Source organism: Tenrec ecaudatus, chromosome 17 (genome assembly GCF_050624435.1).
Source record: "Tenrec ecaudatus isolate mTenEca1 chromosome 17, mTenEca1.hap1, whole genome shotgun sequence".
In the NCBI taxonomy this organism is placed as follows: domain Eukaryota; kingdom Metazoa; phylum Chordata; class Mammalia; order Afrosoricida; family Tenrecidae; genus Tenrec; species Tenrec ecaudatus.
Window position 1 is genome coordinate 20,631,150 of NC_134546.1, and position 21,873 is coordinate 20,653,022.

At 46.0% G+C, this 21,873-nt stretch overlaps 1 protein-coding gene across 1 annotated transcript in view; it reads right to left on the bottom strand.

Moving 5' to 3' along the window:
* Nucleotides 1-21,873, bottom strand: part of ALK (ALK receptor tyrosine kinase) — an 897,834-nt gene that overhangs the window by 206,920 nt on the left and 669,041 nt on the right. Inside the window, exon 5 of the mRNA XM_075536070.1 lies at nt 832-959. Coding sequence (XP_075392185.1) covers nt 832-959 — 128 coding nt within the window. The remainder of the gene's footprint in view (nt 1-831; nt 960-21,873) is intronic.

A 21,873-nucleotide genomic window follows, 5' to 3' on the forward strand; every position in this document is an offset into this window, starting at 1 on the left:
TGAATATTGCACTTAGTTCAGAGCTTTCTGGCAACCAAGAGGCATTTTAACAAATGAACCAAGTATTAAGAGACTCTTGCCTCTTTTTATGTTAAATCCTGAAAGGAATTCCCAACGTGGGGCTTGTTCAGTGATGCGCTGGACCGTGTCCTCCTAATGGCTTTGACAAAATAAGCTGAGAAGTACACACACAACTATTTCCCACTTCTCTTGATGAAAGTTAAAGTCAAATCTTAAACACACACACCCCCACACACCTTAAAAAATAAAAAAATCACTTGAATGGTTTACCTCAGAAAAAAATGAAAATGTATAATGACTATCTATCCAAAAGTACGCTTGGTATGAAGGTGAAGTCAATCCAGATGCATGTATGAAGGTGAAGAATGAATCGAGAAATCCTGGTGTAGCAAACATGGCAGGATGTTGGTAACAGGTGAGACTGGGCGTCGTTATATACGGGTTAATTTCATTATGCTGTTTACATTTGGCATATTGAAGATTTCTACAACGAATTAAAACACATACACACACACAAAACCATAGCGAACATCTGACAGGGAAGAGGCCGACAGGGGAGTTAAGCAAATGTTATCTTACAAAGGCTGGATTCTATCAGACATTTTAAAGTTAAGCTACTATAAGTTTATACCTAATCTTTGAAAGTTGGTCATCTGGGCTCTGGCTTAGGTGATACTAATCAAGACCACCCCAGAAGACTGTCGACTTTTCTACACAAGGGTGCACACTCTCTGCCAACGGTGGCTACAGATTATGGACCCAACTAAAACAAGGAGCCAAGGACTGAAGGGGAAAGCAAGAGTCAGGTACCTTCACTGCAGTTCTTCAGGGCAAAGAAGTCCACCGCAGACAGGCTCCGGTTTCCACTTGAGATGTACTCCAGGGCTACGCGGAACGGGTTCTCTGGGCGCCCGATTCTTCCCTGCAGCACTGTCCAGCTGGTTACATTGGAAAACCGAGGGGAAAGCAGAGAAGCAGTGATGAGAAGCAGACCCGACCTTGCGAAGCTCAAGCCTCTTCAGTGGCTTCCGGGCTCATGTTCGTCATGGGCACCAAGCTCCAGGGACCCTTCACTGGCCCCGGGCCCAGGGACACTGACACCAAACTGCAAACACATGCATTTCCTTCTGGCCCCAATAACTCAGACACGGTCCTCTTAACTATCACTAACATATTCTTTTAAAGGTGGGAATATTCCGGTATTGAGGAAGGAGCCCTGGTGGATTAGACTTTGGACTGCCAACCCCCAGGCCAGCAGTTCGAACTCACCAATCACTTCTTGGATGAAAGATGAGGCTGTCTGCTCCTATCAAACTTTCCAGTCTCAGAAACCCAAAGCGGGCAGTTCTAGTCTGCCCTGCAGGGTTTGCTGTGAGTCGTAGTGGACTCAATGGCAGTGGGCTTTGCTTGGATTTGGGTTGCTTCTGATGAGGAGAAAGTATTTCTATGTCTAGAGAAAGCTGGCTGCCAGAGTCGAGGGGAGGTCTCCCAAACATTTGTTCAACTTTTCCTAATTACCTTTGGAAGAAATGCTTGGTCTTTAGAATTTTATCTGATCCCCCAATCTTAGAATCCTCGGGATTTCTATCTAGTTACTTAAGGGAAGCTAACAAGGGCTATTTATTTACTTCGGGAAAAGTAAAGTGCACCGAAGCATATATTTGGGGTTCAAAGGTACCTAAGATTGACGTGGGATCTGCAACACAGTGCAAAGACCGAAGATGGAAGCAGGTGACATGCCAAGCCCCGCACTCCTCCATAATCCAGGACACTGACCCCGCCGGAGACGTGAGAGTTCGGCTAAATGAACATTTTTACACCTCGCTCAGGCTATTAACCTCTTGGAATAGCCTCCTGTCACTGATTGGAACATCAAATTTACTTTCCAATGCTGATTCAGGCTTCATTTTTTCATTTCATTTTGCAGTGTCTGTGTGGAGAATGGATACTCCCTGGGCTGCCTGCTTTGTCTTTTCTCTTTGGAAAACAGTCTGATGGGGGGGGGGGGGGAGTCGACACACAGGAACCGAGGAACCGGCACGCAGGGTGAAAAATGCACGTCCAATTTTACGACATAAAGCACATCCTCTGACGACTCTGGGCAACTGGTTACAATCGGGCATCTGGCACACACTCGTTAGTTTGGTGGGGTATGCGTTGAGCTGCTAACCACAAAGTCGGCAGTTTGAAACCCCCAGCCCCTTTGAGAGAGAAAGGTGGGCTTTGTGTCCCCTGAGGCCTTCTGCTCCCAGGAAGCTTTACAGCCCTGGAATCCCGCGGGGGACTTCTGCTCGGTCCCATCGGATTGCTATGAGTGGAAATTGAGTTGATGGCAGTGGACTTTTTAGAGTGTTCAGGTTGGGGTTGGGTATAGAGGTTCTAGTAGAAAAAGAAGTGAGGAAAGAATAGCTTTTTTTTTGTAAAATTTAAAACTTTTTATCCTGCTAGTGTAAACGGAGGCTGTAAAATATAGAAGACATAGATAAATAAAAAATGGAAAAATTCAGAAAGTGTGTAGAGGAAAGAAAATGGCTCCCGGAAAACCATCGCCTAAACCCAACCCACTGCCGTCAAATCAGTTCTGATTCACAGTCACCTCTGTGAGGTCTTTGGGGGCTGTCTCACCTGCAGGCTGGGTAACTGTCAATAATACCGACTAACATCCCATGGCTCACCAAAGAGAAGCTGTTCCCTTAGGGGCGAGTTCACTCAAGGTTTGACCAGCAGGCGGACAAATGATGTTAGAAATACCCAGATGACCCTTGGCAGGAAAAGGTTCCCCAGCTCCTCTGTCAACCTTTATAGGAACAGCCTCATCTTCCTCCCGATGAGTGGGTTTGAACCACAAACCTTATAGTTAGCAGTCCAAAGTCTAACCCACAGCACCACCAGGGCTCCTGCTGACAATCATTACCTGAAGGTAAGCATGGTTAACACCTCCGTGTAATGAGGCTATGTCTAGCTGTATCTATAGCTGTATCTACATCTATATCTCTATCATCTATATGCTACTCTGCGACCACACTTCGCGCCTCACTGGTAGTTCAGGAGGTGATGACTAGGGAGTTCTGCCAAGTTAACAAGTGCTTCTTAAATAACTTGCATGTTGCTTCTGGTTCTTCTCACTTGAGCATGCTGGGCAAGCTCTGGATACCACCTTAGAACTAAAACTTAGCATCTGGGTCAAAGGGAGTACACTGCACATTCCAAGAGCTCAAACCTATCTCCACTCTACTAGCAGGGAGGCCTTTCTTACGAACACTGGAGGCCGCCTTCCTTTTCTGCCTCTCTCACCTAAGGCCGCCATGCTTCCTTTCGAGTGGGTTCTCCTGCATAGAAGCTTTGGGCCCCTGGGCCCAGGCACGCGGCTGCCCCTGTAGTTGGAGTCTGTTGGGTGACGGAGGCAGCTTGTTTCCTGTCTATGCTCCTCTGTAGTTAATTCAAATCACTGGAGTCAATTCCTCAGCCATTTAATACAAGTCTATTAAGTTTCCCCACAATAGATGCTGGAGACGGGGTTATTGCCGCTGTAAAGTTTGCGCTCTCTTACTGTACCCAGCAGGATTGCTATCCCAAATAAAACCAGCACAATTGAATAAGGAAAAGGAGGTCTTTCAGTTTAAACGTGGAACTGTCAAAGAAAGAAATATCTAAAAAGAAAATGGAAACGGGGGATTCTTATAGGGGGAAAATCCCCACATAAAAAACAAAGAGCAGAATTTTTCTTGTTCTCCTAAAAAAGTAAAGGACCCTATTTTTTGGAGGAAAGATGGTGGGCAAAGGCATATTCATATTCTGCCAAAATAGTGTCTCGGCTCCAAAGAATGATGGATTTTAATTCCAGGTACACAGTGGCCCTGGACAATGATTTCCATTTCTAGGTTGGCACTAGCCCTCTGGATAAATGTGTCGAGTTTTAGGAATTAGTTTCTGAGTTACTGATGCAATAACTTTTGTCCGGAATTCTCTGGCCTCCTATAGTTTACTGCTGCAACTTTAATAACTTTCAGAGCAGTTGCCAAACATGTATTTTATATCCAGGGAAGCTAGGATTCTAACAGGGCAAGCTGATACACAGGGTCAGATTTGTTTAAGAGACAGCCCCAAACTCTGGTGTAAACAATCCCAAGTTCTCTTCTGTTGCTGTCTCCATTTTCGTGGCTTACATCCCCGTGGTCACGAAACTAGCTCACTAGCATCCCACTCCCCTTAGCTTTAGCTGATGGCACCTGCAAATTTCCTTGCAAGTAGAGGGAAGGCTGTGGTCTGGCCCAGTGCCTCCTATAAACCAACAGGTAGCTGTGTCCATGTGCTGGGGATTCGTGACCATCTAGGCACTGATGCTTCAATCCATCAACGTGACAGTGTGGGGAGTCCATCTGGACATTAGGAAGCTGGAAGGACTGTACGGACAGCCTGTCACCATCTATTACCTTCCACCCATCTCTCTAGAGCTCTCCAGGTTCAAGTCCGATGCTGCCTCTCATTTGTCTGATGACTTTGACCAAGGAAGACACTTTGCTCTGAAGACCTGAAATTTTGGATACTTTCTGATGAATTGTATTCTCCACCGGAAAAACTGTCTCCAACATTGCATGGATTTTCTGAGAAAACAAACACCTTGACAACACGCCCTTGTAGAGTGGTCACATCCTAACAAAGAGCTAGAGTCCCCCAGAAATTGAAGTGGGGTTCGTTGTTGAACAGTTTAGTCTGTTTCTGAAGGCTAGATGTAGTAGGGTGAAAGGGCCCTGAACGGGAAGCCATCAATAGTTTTATGAGCTCCTGCAAATCCTGGTCCTCCTTGGATGCTGTTTCACCATCACCATCAGCAGAAGGTGGACTTTAATGGAAAGCTCTACCGCCAAACAAAACAAAATCCCCAATTCACTGCCACCGAGTTCAACTCACAGAGACCCTAGAAGTACACTCTGGTTTCTCTTCAGATCATCCAACAGCTCTAAATCCCCCTATTAATATGATGCCCACGCTTCTCTAGTAGGTTGTAGGATGAGACATTTATGGAGCCGCAGAAAACTGAGGAGAAGAAGCACAGATTAAGTTCTGTAAAGAGTTAGTTCAACACCCTCAGAGAAATGGAGAGACTTGACCAAAATTGTATGTTTGGCTACTTGGAGATCTGAGACTAAAATCAATATGTTATTGCTTCCAGAAGGCAGGAACAAGAGACAATGGATTCTGTGATTCTGCCTGTGCATGCTGTTGCATTTCATATTGCTAAAACCACGGAACCAAAGAATGGTCCATCTCCTTAGCATTCTTAGGATTGTCAACCTGGGTTTTGAGGAAAACATGCCAGGCAAACACTGAATGGCACTGAGAGGCATTGTCAGAAAACTCGGGGGGGGGGGGGGGATATCATAAGAAGCTTTGACACCAAAACAAAAAGAATCTCTGAGGCTCCCACCAGTCCTTACCAGGTTAGTCTCCACATGTTTCAAGGCAACTGTCTAGTGTGTGTGATGTGAGGCACGCCATTGATGAGATGGAAGGGTTGTCAGCCACCACTCAGGGGAGGGTGAGGCGTCAAGTTATTTTAAGCACCGAGTGAAGGAGCCCTTTTTGACAGCACGTGAGGGCCTCAGATGACAGCTGACAAGGCAGAGGAAACTGGATTACTTGGCTGCTGTGTCATGTTCCACTAGGAGTAATGTGGATGTTAGGGGGCTCACAGAAGTGAGCTCTCAGCCCTTACAAGGTAGTCAGTGGGATGTTTTTCTGAGACTGTTTTAGCTGTGGAAGGTAGTGGGGCGTAGAGTCAGTTGTAGGTTCTGCCTCTCTGAGCTAAATGAACTGTTGCCAATGACTTAGCTTCTCTGAATTTCAGTGTCTACCTAGCTCAGTAGATTGTTATGAGGTTTTATCATGTCCGTAAAATAATTAGCACAGTGCTTGGCTCATGGTAGATTCAATCTCTCTTCACAGAATGGCACCGGTCCATGCAATATCTGCTTATCAATTCAATTATGAGGTTCAATAGAAGAACATTAGTAAAAGAGCAGAATAAGGCATTTCAATATTATGAATGGCAGCCACCTTATTTGTTTAAACTTTAAACCAAAGAATGACTTAGTTAAATGGATCTTCCTGTGATAAGCATAACCCCAAGAAATTATGTTGGGTCGCCTCTCTAAGAAGATATATTAAGATTAGACTGTGATAGAAGCCCAACATTCGGTTCAAAGCCCTCCAAATGCCCCCTCACACCAAGGGGGAAAGCTCGAACATACCTTGTATCTTCTTGTAACACACAGAGATTCTTTTGATCTAGTTGACATTGGTAGAATTGTATTCCATTTCTCAGGTGTTTGCGGGCACATTGTCGCACCCTAGCTAAAGCAGTACATGCACTAGGGATACTAAATGATTAGGAGTCAGCTTGGTCCTCAAAGTACTCAGAGATAAATGAGGAAGATGAAAATTATGTAGGAAACCGTATAGTATAATGAGTGAATAAGCCCAAGAAGTAAGTGAACGAAATGGGTATTCTGTGGTACTGAAGTCCAGAGGATCAAGTGCCCTCTCAGGCTGGATGGCCAGGAGAGGTGAGACTTGATGGTGGGATTTGAAGAGGAGTCAGGATCTGCGAAAAGACTAATCCCAAGAGAAAGGCTGGCATGGGCACAGGAGCAGAGGCTGTGTGGGGAGCGTGTTCAGTCAGGAAGAAGTCAAACGTCTTTTGCTGTCCTACTCCATCACTCATTGAAGCCACGACAGGAGTTCATTTATCACTGCATCTCCAGTTCCTGATACATTGTAAAAATGTTTGTTGAGTGGAAGAACAAGTGAATGAACAGATTTCTGTCAAATCAGACAAAATTGTGACATTCTTTTGACATTCATTCTTCCAAAGGAGCTGAATTTTCCCAAAAGATTTCCATTAATCCATTATTGTTAACCAACATCCATTGAAGTGTGAATGATGTCTTTTGGGTTAGTAAGAACATGGAGCAGGGGAGGGGCAGAGTTAGGGGGTTAGGGAAGGAGGTCTTATTATCACATAAATTGTCATATAGCTCTTGTCACTCATTTTTTCCTAAACTCCTCGCTTAAGGAGTTATGAAGGATGAGAATCAGTCATCAAATTAGCTCTTGTGCACGTACCCAAATCCCAAAGAAGGAATCAAGAGAATCTAGTGGGAAAGTAAGCACTCCACTAGACGAGGTGCCATCTGATGTGTGAACAGTCTCTGCAGTGTAGGGCAGCCTAACCCAAACCAATGTGGGCATTCACTAAAGCAGCAACATCAACAACAATGACAGTCCTGATCATAGCACCCACTCATGCAACGCTGAAAACCCTCACTATTCTCGGTCAAAACACGGAAAACAGTCACTTGGACAACCCGTGGGAAGAGATCCCTATTGGTACCCATTGCCAAGAAAGGCGGTGCAGCGGAGTGGGGAAATGAGCGAACAACGTTAGTGATATCACATGCGAGTAAAATTTTGCTGAACGTAATTGAAAAATGAGTGCGGCCACACATCGACAGGGAGCTACCAGAGATTTCCGTTGGATTCAGAAGCGGATATGGAACCAGAACTGTCGTTGCTGACATCAGGTTAATCTTGGCTGAAAGCAGAGAATACCTGAAAGGTAGCTATTTGTGTTTTATTGATGATGGACAGCTTTACCTGGGTGAATCATAAGAAGCTATAGGTAACATGGAGAAGAGTGGGGAATCACAACACTGTGCTCATAAGGAGCCAGCAGATCATGAGGCAGTTGTTCAAGCAGAAGAAGGAGCTCCTTTATGAATGAAAATCAGGAAAGCTATGCTGGAGGGTTGCCTCCTTTCACCAACTGTATTCAGCCTGTACGCTGAGCCAGTAGTTCAAGAAGCTTCACTACACAAAGACCAATGCAACCTCGGGACCAGGCAAAGGCGCATGCGGAACCTGTGGCGTGAGGGTGACTAGCCTGCACTGCTGGAAGTGAGAAGGACTTGAAACCTTTACTGAGGGGACTGCACCCTTCCATATGGATTATCATTCAAGGCGAAGAAAGCAAAAATCCTGATAGCTGGGCCAATAGGCATTATCGTGATAAACAGAGAAAAGATTAGCAATCAATGCTCATGCAAGTAGCAGTCAATAAACCAAATGCTATCTTGCCCTGGGCAACTCTGCAGCCAAAGCTCTCTTTAAAGCGTTAAAGAGCAAATATGCCATTCAGAGGGCTATAGTTCATCTGACCCTAGCCAGGCATTTTCAGTTGCCTTACAAGCATCTGAAAACTGGACTATTGATGAGAAGAATCAATGCATCTGAATTACAGTGCGGGCAAACACTAGTCAAAGTGCCAGCAGACACATGCAAATTCACTGCTAATGAGTCTATTTAGACTAATAATGACCCTGCAGGAAAGAGTAGCTCAGCCCCTGTGGGATTCCGAAAGCTGTACACTTTTATGGGAGCCAAACACTTCACCTCTCCCCAGTGGGATGGCTGATGGGTTCAGAATGCTGACCTCGCCCTTAGCAGCATTCCAGTGTGTAACCCATGATGCCACCAGGGCTCCTGGAGCTGTCAGAAGAACGGAACAGATCTGTCTGCAAGGCAGGACAGGCAGAATGCTGCGGAGGAGTGAGGGTGGTGAGATCTTGTTGCACGTCCTGTGGACATGTTATGAGGCGAACTCAGTCCCTGGGAAAGAATACCATGCTTGTTAAAGTAGAAGACAGGGAATAAAGGGGAAGCCCCTTGATGTGCAGTGACACAGGAGCTGCAACAACGCCGGCAAGCGTCACACCAAGGATGAGGCTGGGGCAGGATTGCTCAGTGCTTCCTTCTTCTTGTCCGAGGGGGCACAAGGAGTCAGTGCTGACTCCGGGGCACCTGAGCATATGCAATCAACCAGGAAGGTTAACACGTGTTGAAAACCTACCATGTGTCCTGGGGAAACCCAGGCCCATGTCATCCAGAGTCTTTATGACCACAACCTGATACTGCTATTTTAAGCATATTGAGGGTAAGGGACCATCACATGCTGAGGCTTTGTTCCAGCTTTGCTCCTTCCTCTCAGAGAGTTATTTTGGTCCTGGTAAGCGTGGCTGGGGGTCCAGGGTTAAGCGGTGCGACACCCCCATGCTTATTACCCCATCATCAGAGTCCAGCCTTCAACTGATGACTAACCCGTTTGCTGGGGCAACCAGACTCACAGTGAGGTTGAAGAGGGTATAAAACACCTAAAGCAGGCGACCAGGCTCGTCTCTACCCCGTACAGCAAACACACCTGATTATCATTTCTACCAAGCATAGCCTTCTCAAGCCCAGGCTGTGGGCTGACATTCCACCACATGGCAAATCTGCTAAGATGCTTTCAACCTAATTTTCACACTTGGGTGTGAAGGTGTGAAGATTTGTTAGAAGCAGGACTGAGCTTGTGGAGAATTCATCCAGGTCAATAAGGGGAAAAATCGATAAGACCTCTCGCCCTGATTTCATCCTAAAGGACACACACACACACACACACACGATTTAAAAAAAAACACACCTTGCAGTATTCTGCAGCAAATAGAAACCAGTCAGCACTATTTTTTATTGTTTCCATTAAATCAGCCTGCATTTAAAATGTTTTAATGGGCAATAGCAAGAGAAAAAAAATCCGGACCAATGTAAATTTCAACATGAAGTCCTTCGTTGCTTGTGCTTTCTGTAATAATAGTCACACTTGGGTTGTGGCATGGGGTCTTTCGCAGTTTCTCAGAAAAGGATCAGCCCTGGACCACCAGGTGTCAGGTTGATTCCAGATCTGGATCCCACTGGCTCATGCTGGAGAAGGGCTGTCCTGAGGCTGGGATGGTATCCAGGCTCTGCTGGAGGGGAACTAGGGGAAGAAAGAGTCCTGCCACAGGGAGAGGCTTGCTGGGGCAACTCAGTGACAAGGATGATGTCTCAGCACTGGAAAGCAGTTTCGGTTGTTATCAGGGATTCGATAAAGTGACTGGAATCGGATAAGTGACTCAGCGCTTCAGAGTAGAAGCTGAAAGGACCTTCCCCAAATGCTTCCCTGCGATTCTCCTCTCATACCTTGAGCTTCTTTTCCAAGCCTCTCTTTAGCTTCTAAGCACTCCCTCCACAGGTTCACTCTTTGCTTCCTGCCTCTCTGTGTTCATGGTTTCTCACCCCTCCCCCCTCCATTCCTTAGTTTCTTCCAGAAAAAGACGAGTACCAGGTTCAGGAGCATAAACTTCAGTGCCAGACAGCCTGAATTCTAATCTCCATTCTGTCTCTATTTTTCTTAAAAATACTTTTATTGGGGGCTCTTACATCTCTTATCACAATCCATACATTCATCCAGTGTGTCAAGGACATTTGCACATAGGCTGCCATCATCGTTTTCAAAGCATTCTCTTCCCACTTGAGCCCCTGATATCAGCTTCCCATTTGAGTGTAACTCTTTTTTAAAAAATCATTTTATTAGGGGCTCATACAACTCTTATCACAATCCATACAGACATCAATTGTGTAAAGCACATTTGTACATTCATTGCCCTCATCATTCTCAAAGCATTTGCTCTCCACTTAAGCCCCTGGCATCTGCTCCTCATTTTTCCCCTCCCTCCCCGCTCCCTCCTTCCTCATGAACCCTTGATAATTTATAAATTATGATTTTGTCATATCTTTCCCTGTCTGATGTCTCCCTTCATCCACTTTTCTGTTGTTCGTCCCCCAGGGAGGAGGTCACATGCAGATCCTTGTAATCGGTTTCCCCTTTCCAACCCACCCTCCCTCTACCCACTCAGTATCGCCACTCATACACCTGGTCCTGAAGGGATCATCCTCCCTGGATTCACTGTGTTTCCAGTTCCTATCTGCACCAGTGTACATCCTCTGGTCTAGCCAGACTTGCAAGAGAGAATTGGGATCATGATAGTGGGGAGGCGGGGGGAGGAAGCATTTAGGAACTCGAGGAAAGCTGTATTTTTCATCGTTTTCTTATTCATTGTGGGACGTCCCACTTAACCTAAGCTCTCTGTGCCTGAGTTTTGTCATTAACAACAACAAAACCCACCCAAAAAAACCCAAACTCACTTCCATTGAGTTGATGCCGACTCATAGAGACCTTTTAGAACAGGGCAGCCCTGTCCACAGGGGTTTCTGAGACTAATTTACAGGGGTAGAAAACCCTTGTTTTTCTTCTGAGGAATGGCTGGTGGTTTTGAACTTCTGACCTTGCAGTTAGCAGCCCACACCACCATTACCAAGTAGGGATTATATAGACGCCTGTAGGGGTTTTGTGTGTGTGACATGAGCTAAGCCATGGAAAACATTAGGGCAACTCACACTTAGCAACTGTGAGCTAACACTGTTGCATTCGTGCGGCTTCTCTTTCCTAAACCTGGTGTGGCCAATGCCCTGGCTAGGAATGATTTGAAAGGAAGTGAAACAGGAAACGGATGAGCTTATGGGATCGCAGCAGGATCCCTGGTGGTGCTGTGGGGTAGGCAGTGGACTGCTATCCTCAAGGTTGGCGATTCAAACCGACTAGCTGCTCCTCTGGAGAAAGAGGAGGCTGACTGCCCCAGTAACGAGGGAGAGCCTTGGAAACTGTAAGTGGAAGCACTGGGAGCTGAACCTGACTCGGTGGCAGAGGGCTTGGTTTGCGCGGGGAGCCTTCCACCTCCGGACTCCGTGCTTTTCAGGACCGCTTCCATTCCCCGACTTGGAGAGGAGACAAATGCAGACACTCGGCAAGATTGGGCCAGGCACTTGCTACAGATTTCCATGGTTTGTCTGGGCATTTATTTATGCCCCGTCTCATCCCAGAAAGGATGTAAGGGAGCTATTTTATCTTATCATTTAATTTTCAAAATAAATGCGTCGGACAGATTAGGATCACCCTCATTTGACAAGTGAACAAAATAAATGGAGGCTCGGAGAGCTTCCACAACTTGGTGTGTCTAGTAAGTGGTAAAAGGCAATACGAACCCAAGATGATTTCTCTTCAGAAGTCTTACATTTTCTCTTCTATCCCACATGGACTTAAATTTATAGTTAAATGTAAATGGTTACTATCAGAACATTTTTCAAAAAGAGCGTTTTGGTTGTTTATCTTACACTGCGATTTGCCAGCAGGCATAGAGAGCAAGTTGGTTTTCCATCCAACCATTCATTCACTCTTTGCTTCCTCAGCCTGATGGTCGACCCCCACTGCAGCAGCACCCTTCCCTTCCCCCCTCCACTCACCCCTTCTTTCCTGTGCCTTCTTGTCTTCTGAGCTTGATCCCTGGGGAAAGGATGCCCTTGGGATGATGCCCCATGGCTGGTTTTCCCTGCATGCCTACCTCCCTTACTGTGACTGCTCCCCTTCTAGGCCCGTCTGTTACAGCGCAAGACCTCCTTTAAAGTTTTAAAAAGCAAAGACATCGCTCAATCCATGTCATTTTCATTTGCCTCAGATGCCAGGGAAAGCCGGGCTTTGAAAAAGGAACAGGAGAGGAACTGGTGCATTTGGATTACGGTGTTGGCAAACAATATTGAAATGACCACGGACTGTCAGAAGGATCACCACAGGCACGTCAGTTTGTCATTCTGTGGCGTCTTGCGTCTCGCTGTGATGCCGGAAGATAAGTCACCATTACTTCAAATCCCCGCGGGGTCACCCGAGTGTGCGATTTCATTGGGGTTTCCATGCTAAGACAGACTAGGCAGGAAGAATAATGAGTCCACTTCTGAGGTACGCACTGCTGCAAACTTTAGGAACAGCCTCAGAACATTGTCAGACAGTGTCCTCGGAGGGCACTCAAATGACCACTGGGGGAGAGCTCTCTCTTCAGAATAAGAGTCCATCTTCATGATGCGGAAGGAGCGAAGGTGTAGGGATCGTCCCCTGTTCACCTGCTCTTCACCTTTCACTCTCCTCGAAGTGAAAGGGAACAGTTGTAAGGGTCCATTAATCATGGAATGTGGAATGTAGGCAGGACGAATCCAGGATGGCAAGGCTTTACCTCCCGTGTGCTTTTGACGTTTTATCGGAAGAGACCAGTCCCTGACAAAGGACATCCTGCTTGGTTAAGTAGGTCAATGACAAAGAGGAAGACCCTCCATGTGATGGATTGACACAGTGGCTGCAACAATGGGCTCAAAGCTAGGCGCAGTCAGGAGAGTGGGGAAAGACAAGGCAGTGTTTTGTTTGGCTGTACATGAGGCAGAACTGACTTGCGGGCACCTACTTACAACAACACAATTGCTTGGCTGAACATTGAGCCACGGGATGTGTCCAGTTCCCGGCTTGACTGGAGAGGAGAGGCCATAATCCTATGTGACCTGGAAGCCTGGTCTGGCTCGGTTTTGAACTTTATTCCACATTTGTTCTTCCATTCTATCCAAGGGCAGCCGGGCGTCATCTCATTCTTCTGGTCTCAGGGTTGTGGAGGCTGCGCCCATTAGTCCTTTGGACCGATAGTTTCCATGGATCTTTGTTTTTTATGAGCCCTGGTGGTGCTTGTTACACCTTGGGCTGCTAACCACAAGACTGTCAGTTCAAAACCACCAGTTACTCTGCAAGAGAAAGATGAGGCTTTCTGCTCTCACAATAAAAGTATCAGAAACCCACAGGGACATTTCCACCCTGTCCTAGAGTGTAGAGTGAGTCGACAGTGATTCAATGGCAGGGAGTTTTGAGTTTGGGGCAACTTTAATTTTCTTCGCTCTTTTTTGCTTTGGACATTTGCAAGCTTTGGGGGCTCCAGTCAGTAAGGACCAAAGTGGAGCATATTGTCTTTGTGTACAACATTGTACCCACTCACCTTCATGTCACCCAAGAGTAAGATCCTGAGCCCCTATGTCCTGTGGCTCATCCCCCCAAAGTGTTTGGTTATAGCGGAGAAATTTCCATAACTTTCCCCACTGTATGCCTGCTATATTCACAGCTTTATATATGACATTTTTGTTTATATAAATATATCTACTGTATATTTATATAGTATATACTATATTATAATATGTATAGTATATAAACATGTAGCAGAGATAGGGATCCCTGAGCATTGGGCTGCTAACCCCAAGGTCAGGCGTTTGAAACCATCAGGCAAGGCTTTCTGATGTCATAACGAGGTCCAGTCTAAGAAACCCACAGAGGCAGTTCTACTTTGTCCTGTAGGGCCACTATGAGCTGGAATCAACTCAATGGCAGTGAGTGAGTGATAGTAGACATATATCTGAATAGCCTTTGTTAAATATATATATATATAGAGAGGTACCCCCAATGGAACTTTTTTCAAAGCTATGTATTTAATTTATTTATTTTTTACTTACAAAATAACCCCACCACCTTCAAAGTACTCTCTCCATTACACTTAATACATTTGCCAAATATGCGATTCCATTCTTGGAAACATTTTCCAACTCTTCTGTTTGATGGCTGACAGTACCTCCCTCGTGTTTTTCTTCACCTTTCTACATTGTCAAATCACTGCCCTTTCATGTTTGTCTTATTTGTGGAAACAAGAAGAAGTCACACGGAGTGAGGTCAGGTGAGTCAGGTGCATGGGGGCAAGAGAGGCATGCTATTTTTGTGCCCCAAACTGGTGCGCTGAGATGGCTGTGTGAGCAGATGCATTGTCGTGGTGGCAAAACCAGTCCCCTGTCTGCCACAAATCAGGCCTTTTTGGTTGCACATTGTTAAACAATCTTTTTAGAACCTCTCAATAGAAAACTGGATGAATAGTCTGACCTGGTGGAAAGAACTACAAATGCACTACAAGTTGACATTTTCATCCATTTGGGAAGTTGATGGACCTCCAGAACAGGTTTGCCATCAATCAACAATCCACCTTTTTCGATATGAGAAAAACACTCGTACATTTTCCCCATAATGCTGTCTTTGTAAGCTGTGTTCAACATTACAACAGTTTCTGTGATGTTTTTACTGAGCAGGAAACAAAATTTCACAGCCACACACTGTTTTCTTAAATTGGCCATCACAAAAATCAAGGTTCGAGTGAAACTGCTTTCACGAAAAAAATCACTGTGACCAGAGAGAAACTTCCTAGGCGATGCCACTGGGTGCACTAACTCAGAGTGAGTTACTTGATGCTCGCCCAGTGGGAAAAAATTCATACCATGAAAGTTCCCCCCAGCAGAGCTTTCCCCACAGTTTTATTGGGTACCCCCTCATTATTATATTCATGAATATATTTACATATATGGGTACATATTAACATATATGTAAATATACAGTCGTGAATATAAATGTATTCATGGGTGTAGATATTTGGAGGACATGAATAGAGGTAACAAAGGTAAATACTTTTACACATACAATATTTCAATAGCAGTAATAATAACCTATAAGTGGATATGTGACCAGACAGGAAAACTAGATAGGCATGGGAAGGTGAATGGGCTTATGCCCATGAATTTAAGACGATTGAGAAGAGGAACCTTCAAAAAATTCCTGGAAAATAGAATGAAAATTTCCAGGAACTTTTTGAAACCCCATCGTATTTGAAGAAAAGCAGTATTAGAAAAGGGACCATCCAAGGACTATTTTGTTCCCTTCCCAGTTTCTCTACTCAAGTCCACATCATGAAAGTTCCAGGTGGATGCATGCAGGGTTATGGGAGCCAGACATCAACCCTGACCTCCAGCCTACTCAGACAAGGTGTAGAAGTCTGAGAATTCACCCGAAGGTATAAGGCCCCAAATACCTGGGATGGGGATGGACTAGGAAAGAGTAGACCAATCATAGTTAGAGCTTCAAGGAATATCAGAGCAGAAAGAATGTTCCTAACAGATTGCCATGCAGACAATCTCTTTGCTGGCTTATCAAACACTCAACGATTGATGTTCAACTTGACATTTGATGTTCGCGGATGCACCTTGTGGTCTCAGTGTGCTGAATGTTCCAGGGTACTCTGCAGCACTCCCGTCTCTTCTAGCCGTCATTTCTAAGAGTTGGTTATGCTTGTTCACAGACCTGTTTAAATCAGTGGCACTCATTCAACGAATATCATGTGAGCAAAAAAATTTAAATATTTTAGTAAGTCACAAAAGTGTCATGGTGGTACTATTAGGCAAGCATTATACTTAACCACAAGGTCAGTGGTTCAAACCTACCAACCACTCTTCAGGACAAAGATGAGGATATCTACTCCCATTAAAGATTTTCAACCTTAGAAACCCTAGATAAGGTTGCTATGAGTCAGAATCAATTCAATGGCAGTGGGCTTGGTTTGGGAGGTTGGCAAGTCACTAAAAAGTAATACTGTTTAATTAAGGGTTGAAAGGACACCTGAAAAGATCAGGGGGAAAAAAATCTCATGAAATTCTAGAAAGCCTCCATGGTAAGATGATAAGATTAGTTCCCAGTGTTTTGGACCCCTATTTTAACCCTTTCAATGCTGAGTTATTTTCTGTTTAAGATTCTGTTGTTGTTGACATCATGCACTTTCACTAATAGAAGGCATTTTGAATAAAGTGAAAAAAATCTGAGATAATCTGGATTTTGATGCAATTAGTGAAACAAGTCTCGAGAGGTTTCATGCCAGGGTGAGTGGGATAAGACTCACTGTTTAAAGACACGTTGATTGGCATATAACTCATCTATCATCTAATTCAATAGGTCAATCACATCAAGAAGTGCTGTACAATCATCACCACCATCAGTTTTAGAGCATTTTCGTCATTCTTGCACTCATTGTTCCTTAGATTCACTCAATTATATAGGTCCCCAACTAAATGGCAGTGTGCATTAAAAGTGAAATTGAAGTTTCCCATTAAAGTTCTGAGCTAGAAAATATAGGCGTGCTCTATATTATCCATAGGTCACACAAGGCTTAAATGACTCCTTTCTAAAGAGACTGAATCTTGAGATCACAGATGTGTCACTCTGAATGGGTTTATATGCAGAAGGACAATGTAGACCTCCAATCCACAGACTCACTCTTGAGGAACAAACTTCGGCCCTACATACATATAAACTAGCATGATCCATATAAACTAGCATGCATTTAGAAATTGCAAGTTAAAGCAAAATGTTTGTGGATGTGAAGTACTTCCCAGCCAACTATTGGTCCCAATCGTGTTGATTGCCTAGATCAGTAGCTATGGAGTCTTCTGAGAGTCCTGGTGACCTCCCTGCATGTCAGAGTGGAACTGGGCTCCACAGGGGTTCAACGGCTGCCTTTTCAAAGGACCACCAGGTCTTTCTTCCCAAGGGCCTCTCAGTGGGCTTAAGCCTTCAACCTTTCTGCTTGTGTGTTCACCACTGACAAAAGCCACAGGGAATCCTGTGATCTAAAGTTTCTAGAAACACAGAGATTTATTAGTGCTTTCTCTCCCCCACCACCTTTTTTTTTTTTTAATAAAAGGAAGGATCATCGATTATCCATGTAGAAAATTAAATGAGAAAAAAAACTTCAAGTCAAGAGTGGCAGATCTGAGAATGTGAAGTTCATCTTGCCCCTAGCTTTGAATTTGGGGCTGGGTCTCCTGCAAACCACCTCACCGTGCAGCCCTTGCAGACCATTCTGAAGCAGAGAGCTGTGAAGAGAGGCTGTGCTGGATTCTGTGCAGAGGAAGTGAGAGACAGTGTGCTCGATGCTTGGATTTTAGGAATCACTTAAAGTTACAGAAGTGAGGAAAGGGGCTTGTTTCTCCCGTCACAGGTTTGTCAGACAATCTCTGGCACGGTGGGGGTGGGGGGGTTTACTCTGATTAGATTCCCTGGGGATTGGTTTGACTTGCTAACTCTTTTTGTAAGGTTTGAGCACATCACCCACCAGGGGGAATCTGGAATTTGGTTTCCTAAAGCCTGCTTCCTTCCACTACTTTATTAGCACCATCTGTTCTTTTCAAATACAATCTTTTCTTTCAAGCTAACTCAAGGCAGTAGGTGCTTAGTGGTTTGGTTTTTAATCCCTCTTCCCTCAGGAGCAAGATACAGACAAGCCTGAAGCTCCTTCTATGGCATCCAGCCTCCAGTCCAGCCTGCCTGCTGCTTGACTCCTATGTGGGAATGTGATGGAGATGGAGAATTCATCCTGCACCCCTTTCTCAGGACTGGACTCCCAGGATTTGTGAGGCCTCAAAGCAGAGCTCCCTGCTCATGTGCAAATGAGACCTGGTAGCCCATAGTGTTTCCTGGAGAGACTGCCTTAATGGCTGCTTCATGTATTAAGGAATTGATTGGTCGTAATACAAATATAAGCCTTTGCGCCAAGCAAAATGCTGAGATCCATCTCGGTCATAAATTGCAGGCCAGGTCAAGCCACTATCCTGAAACTTTCTATGGTAGGGTAGATCTGGCCATAAACCACCAGCCCACAAGTGAAATCCGGGGTTGAGAAAGTGGTCGGCTTGCAAAGGCTGCTGGGGCCTGCCAGGAGTGTGGCCAGCCCACGTATTTCTACATGATCAAGCAGGTCTCCCGAGCTCTGGTGGCATAGTGGGTTATACACTGAGCTGTTAACTGCAAGGTCATCAGTTCAGACCCACCAGTTCCTCCTTGGGAGAAATACGAGCATATTTGCTACTGGGGAGATTTACAGTCTCAGAAATACTATAGGGTCGCTGTAATTGGAATGGACTTGATGCCAATGAGGGTTTGGGGTTTCAGCTAATCTGCTTTGCTGATGCTGCTCTGCCCTTCTGCCAGGATGTGGAGGCGGCTGTCAGAGACTTTCATGTTGCGTGTTCTGAGCTGCTTGCAACTAGGACCTCACAAAACCTGCTCCAGAGCCTATGCTGGACAGGTCAAGGTGACGGTGTTTTCCTGGGGTTAAAGAGGTTAAGAAGTTACTGTGCTTTGGTTGCAAACTGAAAAGATGAAGGTTTAAGTCCACCAGAAGGCCTTGTGATCAGTTTCTAAAAACCCAGCCACAGAGAATATCGTGAAGCACGGTTGTGCTCCAACCTAGAAGGGGTGACACAAGGGCCACTAGTTTCAGACCCCTCTCATGGAGCAAAGATGAAGGCCCATGGATGTAGTCACGTACTCTGGAATAATCTTTTTAAATCTCAAGCACGACCACTAGCTCCTCAGTGTTCTCAAGAGAAAAGCCCACAATGAAATTCCTGGCTGCCCATGCCTTCAGTTCATCTTCTGAACTGCCACCCCCTCACGTCCACTCCCCATGTAGGAGCTAGGAAGAGGGACCCACTCTCTTTCCCTACACACCCCAGGGCTCTCTCATGCTCCTGCATTTGCTCAGTATGTTGCCTGTACCCAGAATCTCCTTTTTAACTTCCCCTTTCTGGTTGCTCTTCATTGATTGCCTTTCCACCTGGGGGTCCCTTAGGAAGCCATTCCCAGATGGAACCAGGTGAGTCATGTACATCAGGGGCAAGAAGCGCCTCCCTCCATCTGCAGGGCTTCAGAAAGACTTCTTGGAGGAGGTGACTTGCACGATTATCGACTGGTTTCTCTGGTGCGAGTCAGGTGGACAGAAAAGGTGGATAGTTCAAAACACTCACCATGAACTGGAGAGGCTAATTTTAAAGCATGTATCCAGAGGGAGGTGAACAATATTAACTTTCTGCATGCTGGATGGACCCCTGGGCTTCTGGAACAAGAACTCATTTCTGACACTTCCCCAAAGCACCTTTTCCTTGGGGCCAGGAAGGACACAGGCCACTTCCCAACATACTGACTTTTGTCTCCTAGATGTGTAATCTCACCATTGCCTTCAGGGAGGCCCCTAGGTACCATGATGCTGGAAGTGCTGGCTAATAACCCAGGAATCATGGGCCCCATTAGATGCGCCCTGGTAAGGCTCACACCTCTCACCCATGCTTGAAGAAATTAATGGAATTTAGACTTGAGGCTTCTACCGTGTCAGCTGTGTGGGAGCTTTCCACAATGCATGAGAGGCCCTGAGATTGAGCCAGGGATGTGTGCGTGTGGGGAGCTAATTTCTGGGCTGGAATGGCCCACACTACTCCCTCTACCACTTTCCATATACCTTTAAGGGAAGAGCTCAGGTGACCTGGAACTTGCAAGAGAAGCTGAGCCAGCTCTGAGATGCAAAGACCCAGGGAGGAGCCAGAGGATTTGGATGGGGGGGAGGGGGGGTGTTAATCAGGTGGAAATCCCCATGCATGGGGTCAACCTCCCCTCTCTTGATTCTTCTTGGACTTTGAAATGTTTGCCGTAAGAAAGGCGCTGAAGGCCCTGAATCCTTTGTTCGTGGCCCTAACCTACAATCAGAAGCTGTCCTCTTCCAGAAAGGCCAGACTCCTGGTTCTGGATGGATCAGCCCTTCAATGACACTTAATCCATGAGGTCATGGGGAAAGGATGGTCAGCCACTTGCAAAAGCTCATCTCCCTGTCTACATCCCCAGGGGTGGGTGCAGAGTGCCTTAAGTAAAGGCTGCCTAGATACCCACAGCATTGTCTGGGTCGGCCTGGCCACTGGTGTGAGATCTCAGGTCTGCAAGGCCATTTAGTGAAAACCAAACTGAACAGAAACCTCCAAAGAGTTAATACATACAGACTGGGTCCTGTGGGGGTCGGGGGGCAGGGAGGAGAGGGGTAGGCTGTACAAAGTATCCCCGTGCCCAGGTCTTGCAGTGATCCATCGTGGGCGCTGGGGTACCTCTGAGCAAAGTAGAGGGGTAGAAGCTCTCTTGCCCTGCCTGGCCTGTGGGTCTCCTCAGAGATCAGAGGGCGGTGGTGACTCTAGCAAAGGCCCAGGAGCTGGGGTTCAGCCGACAAACGCCTGGTGCTCAGAGCTCTGTGAGGAGCTCCTAAGCTGTCCTGAGGCACAGCTCTGAGCAGCTTCAAAGACCATTCCAGAGAGAGCTCAGAGCTTTGAGTCAAAGGGCTGGTGGCCTCTGTACCCAATACAGGAATCCCCACAGAGTAGGGCAGGGCGTGTGTGGCAAGCACTGCTGGGGGTGGGTTCTGAAAGATATGGAGGGAGAGGGCAACCCTTTGGCATGCTAGAATTTCTGGCTTTCAAAACCTGTGAGGTCTTCCAAGTAATGCTATTAATAGTTATATCAATCTTATGTTATTCCAATTATTCTAGTCCACCAGTATCATAGATTGCCCAAAGAACAAGAAATAAATCTGTTTGGGAGGAAGTAGAGCCTGAAAGCGCATTAGAAGCCAGGATGGTGCGATTTTGTCTTACGCATTTTGGACAGGTTACTGGGAGGACTGAGCCCACCAGGAGAAGAGGACATCCTGGTTGGTAGAGAACTTGGCCTTCAATGAGATGAATTGGCACAGTGGCTGCAGCCAGGGGCTCAGATATAGCAAGACTGGGAGGATGGCGCAAGACCGAGCAGTGTTTCATTCAGTTGCACACTGATCACTCTGAACCAAGAAACCAAACTCATGGTCATTGAGTCGATATCGACTCATTGTGATCCTATGGGACCAGGTAGGGCTGCCCCTGTGGGCCTCCCAGGCTGTAATTCTTCATGGGAATCGAAAGTCCCAACTTTCTCCCGGTGAATGGCTGGTGGTTTCAAACTGGGGACGTTGTGGTCCCCAGGTCACTCTGAGTAGGAACTGATTCAACGGCAGCACCTAACAAGGACTCCTCAAACACGAACTCTGTGTTTGATGCCAGGCATGAACTTTGGGCAGCTCTTTTATACCATCCTCTCCGCAGCTGGAAGGGGAATGGTGCCCCCATTAAATAGATGAGGAAACAGGAAGTCCATGAGGTGAATTGTTTGATTTTCGGTTTTGTAAGGAACAGAGGAACCATGATTCAAAACCAGTCCTGTCAGATTCCAAGCACATAGCCGGTACTACTTGCTCCATCGCTGCTGCAGAAGCACAGCACACTCTGAGCTGTGCTCCAGACCTCGGAGCCGAGGGAGTTTTCCACAGAGCCCACTGTGTGCCTCAGGAGATGTAAACCAGAGGT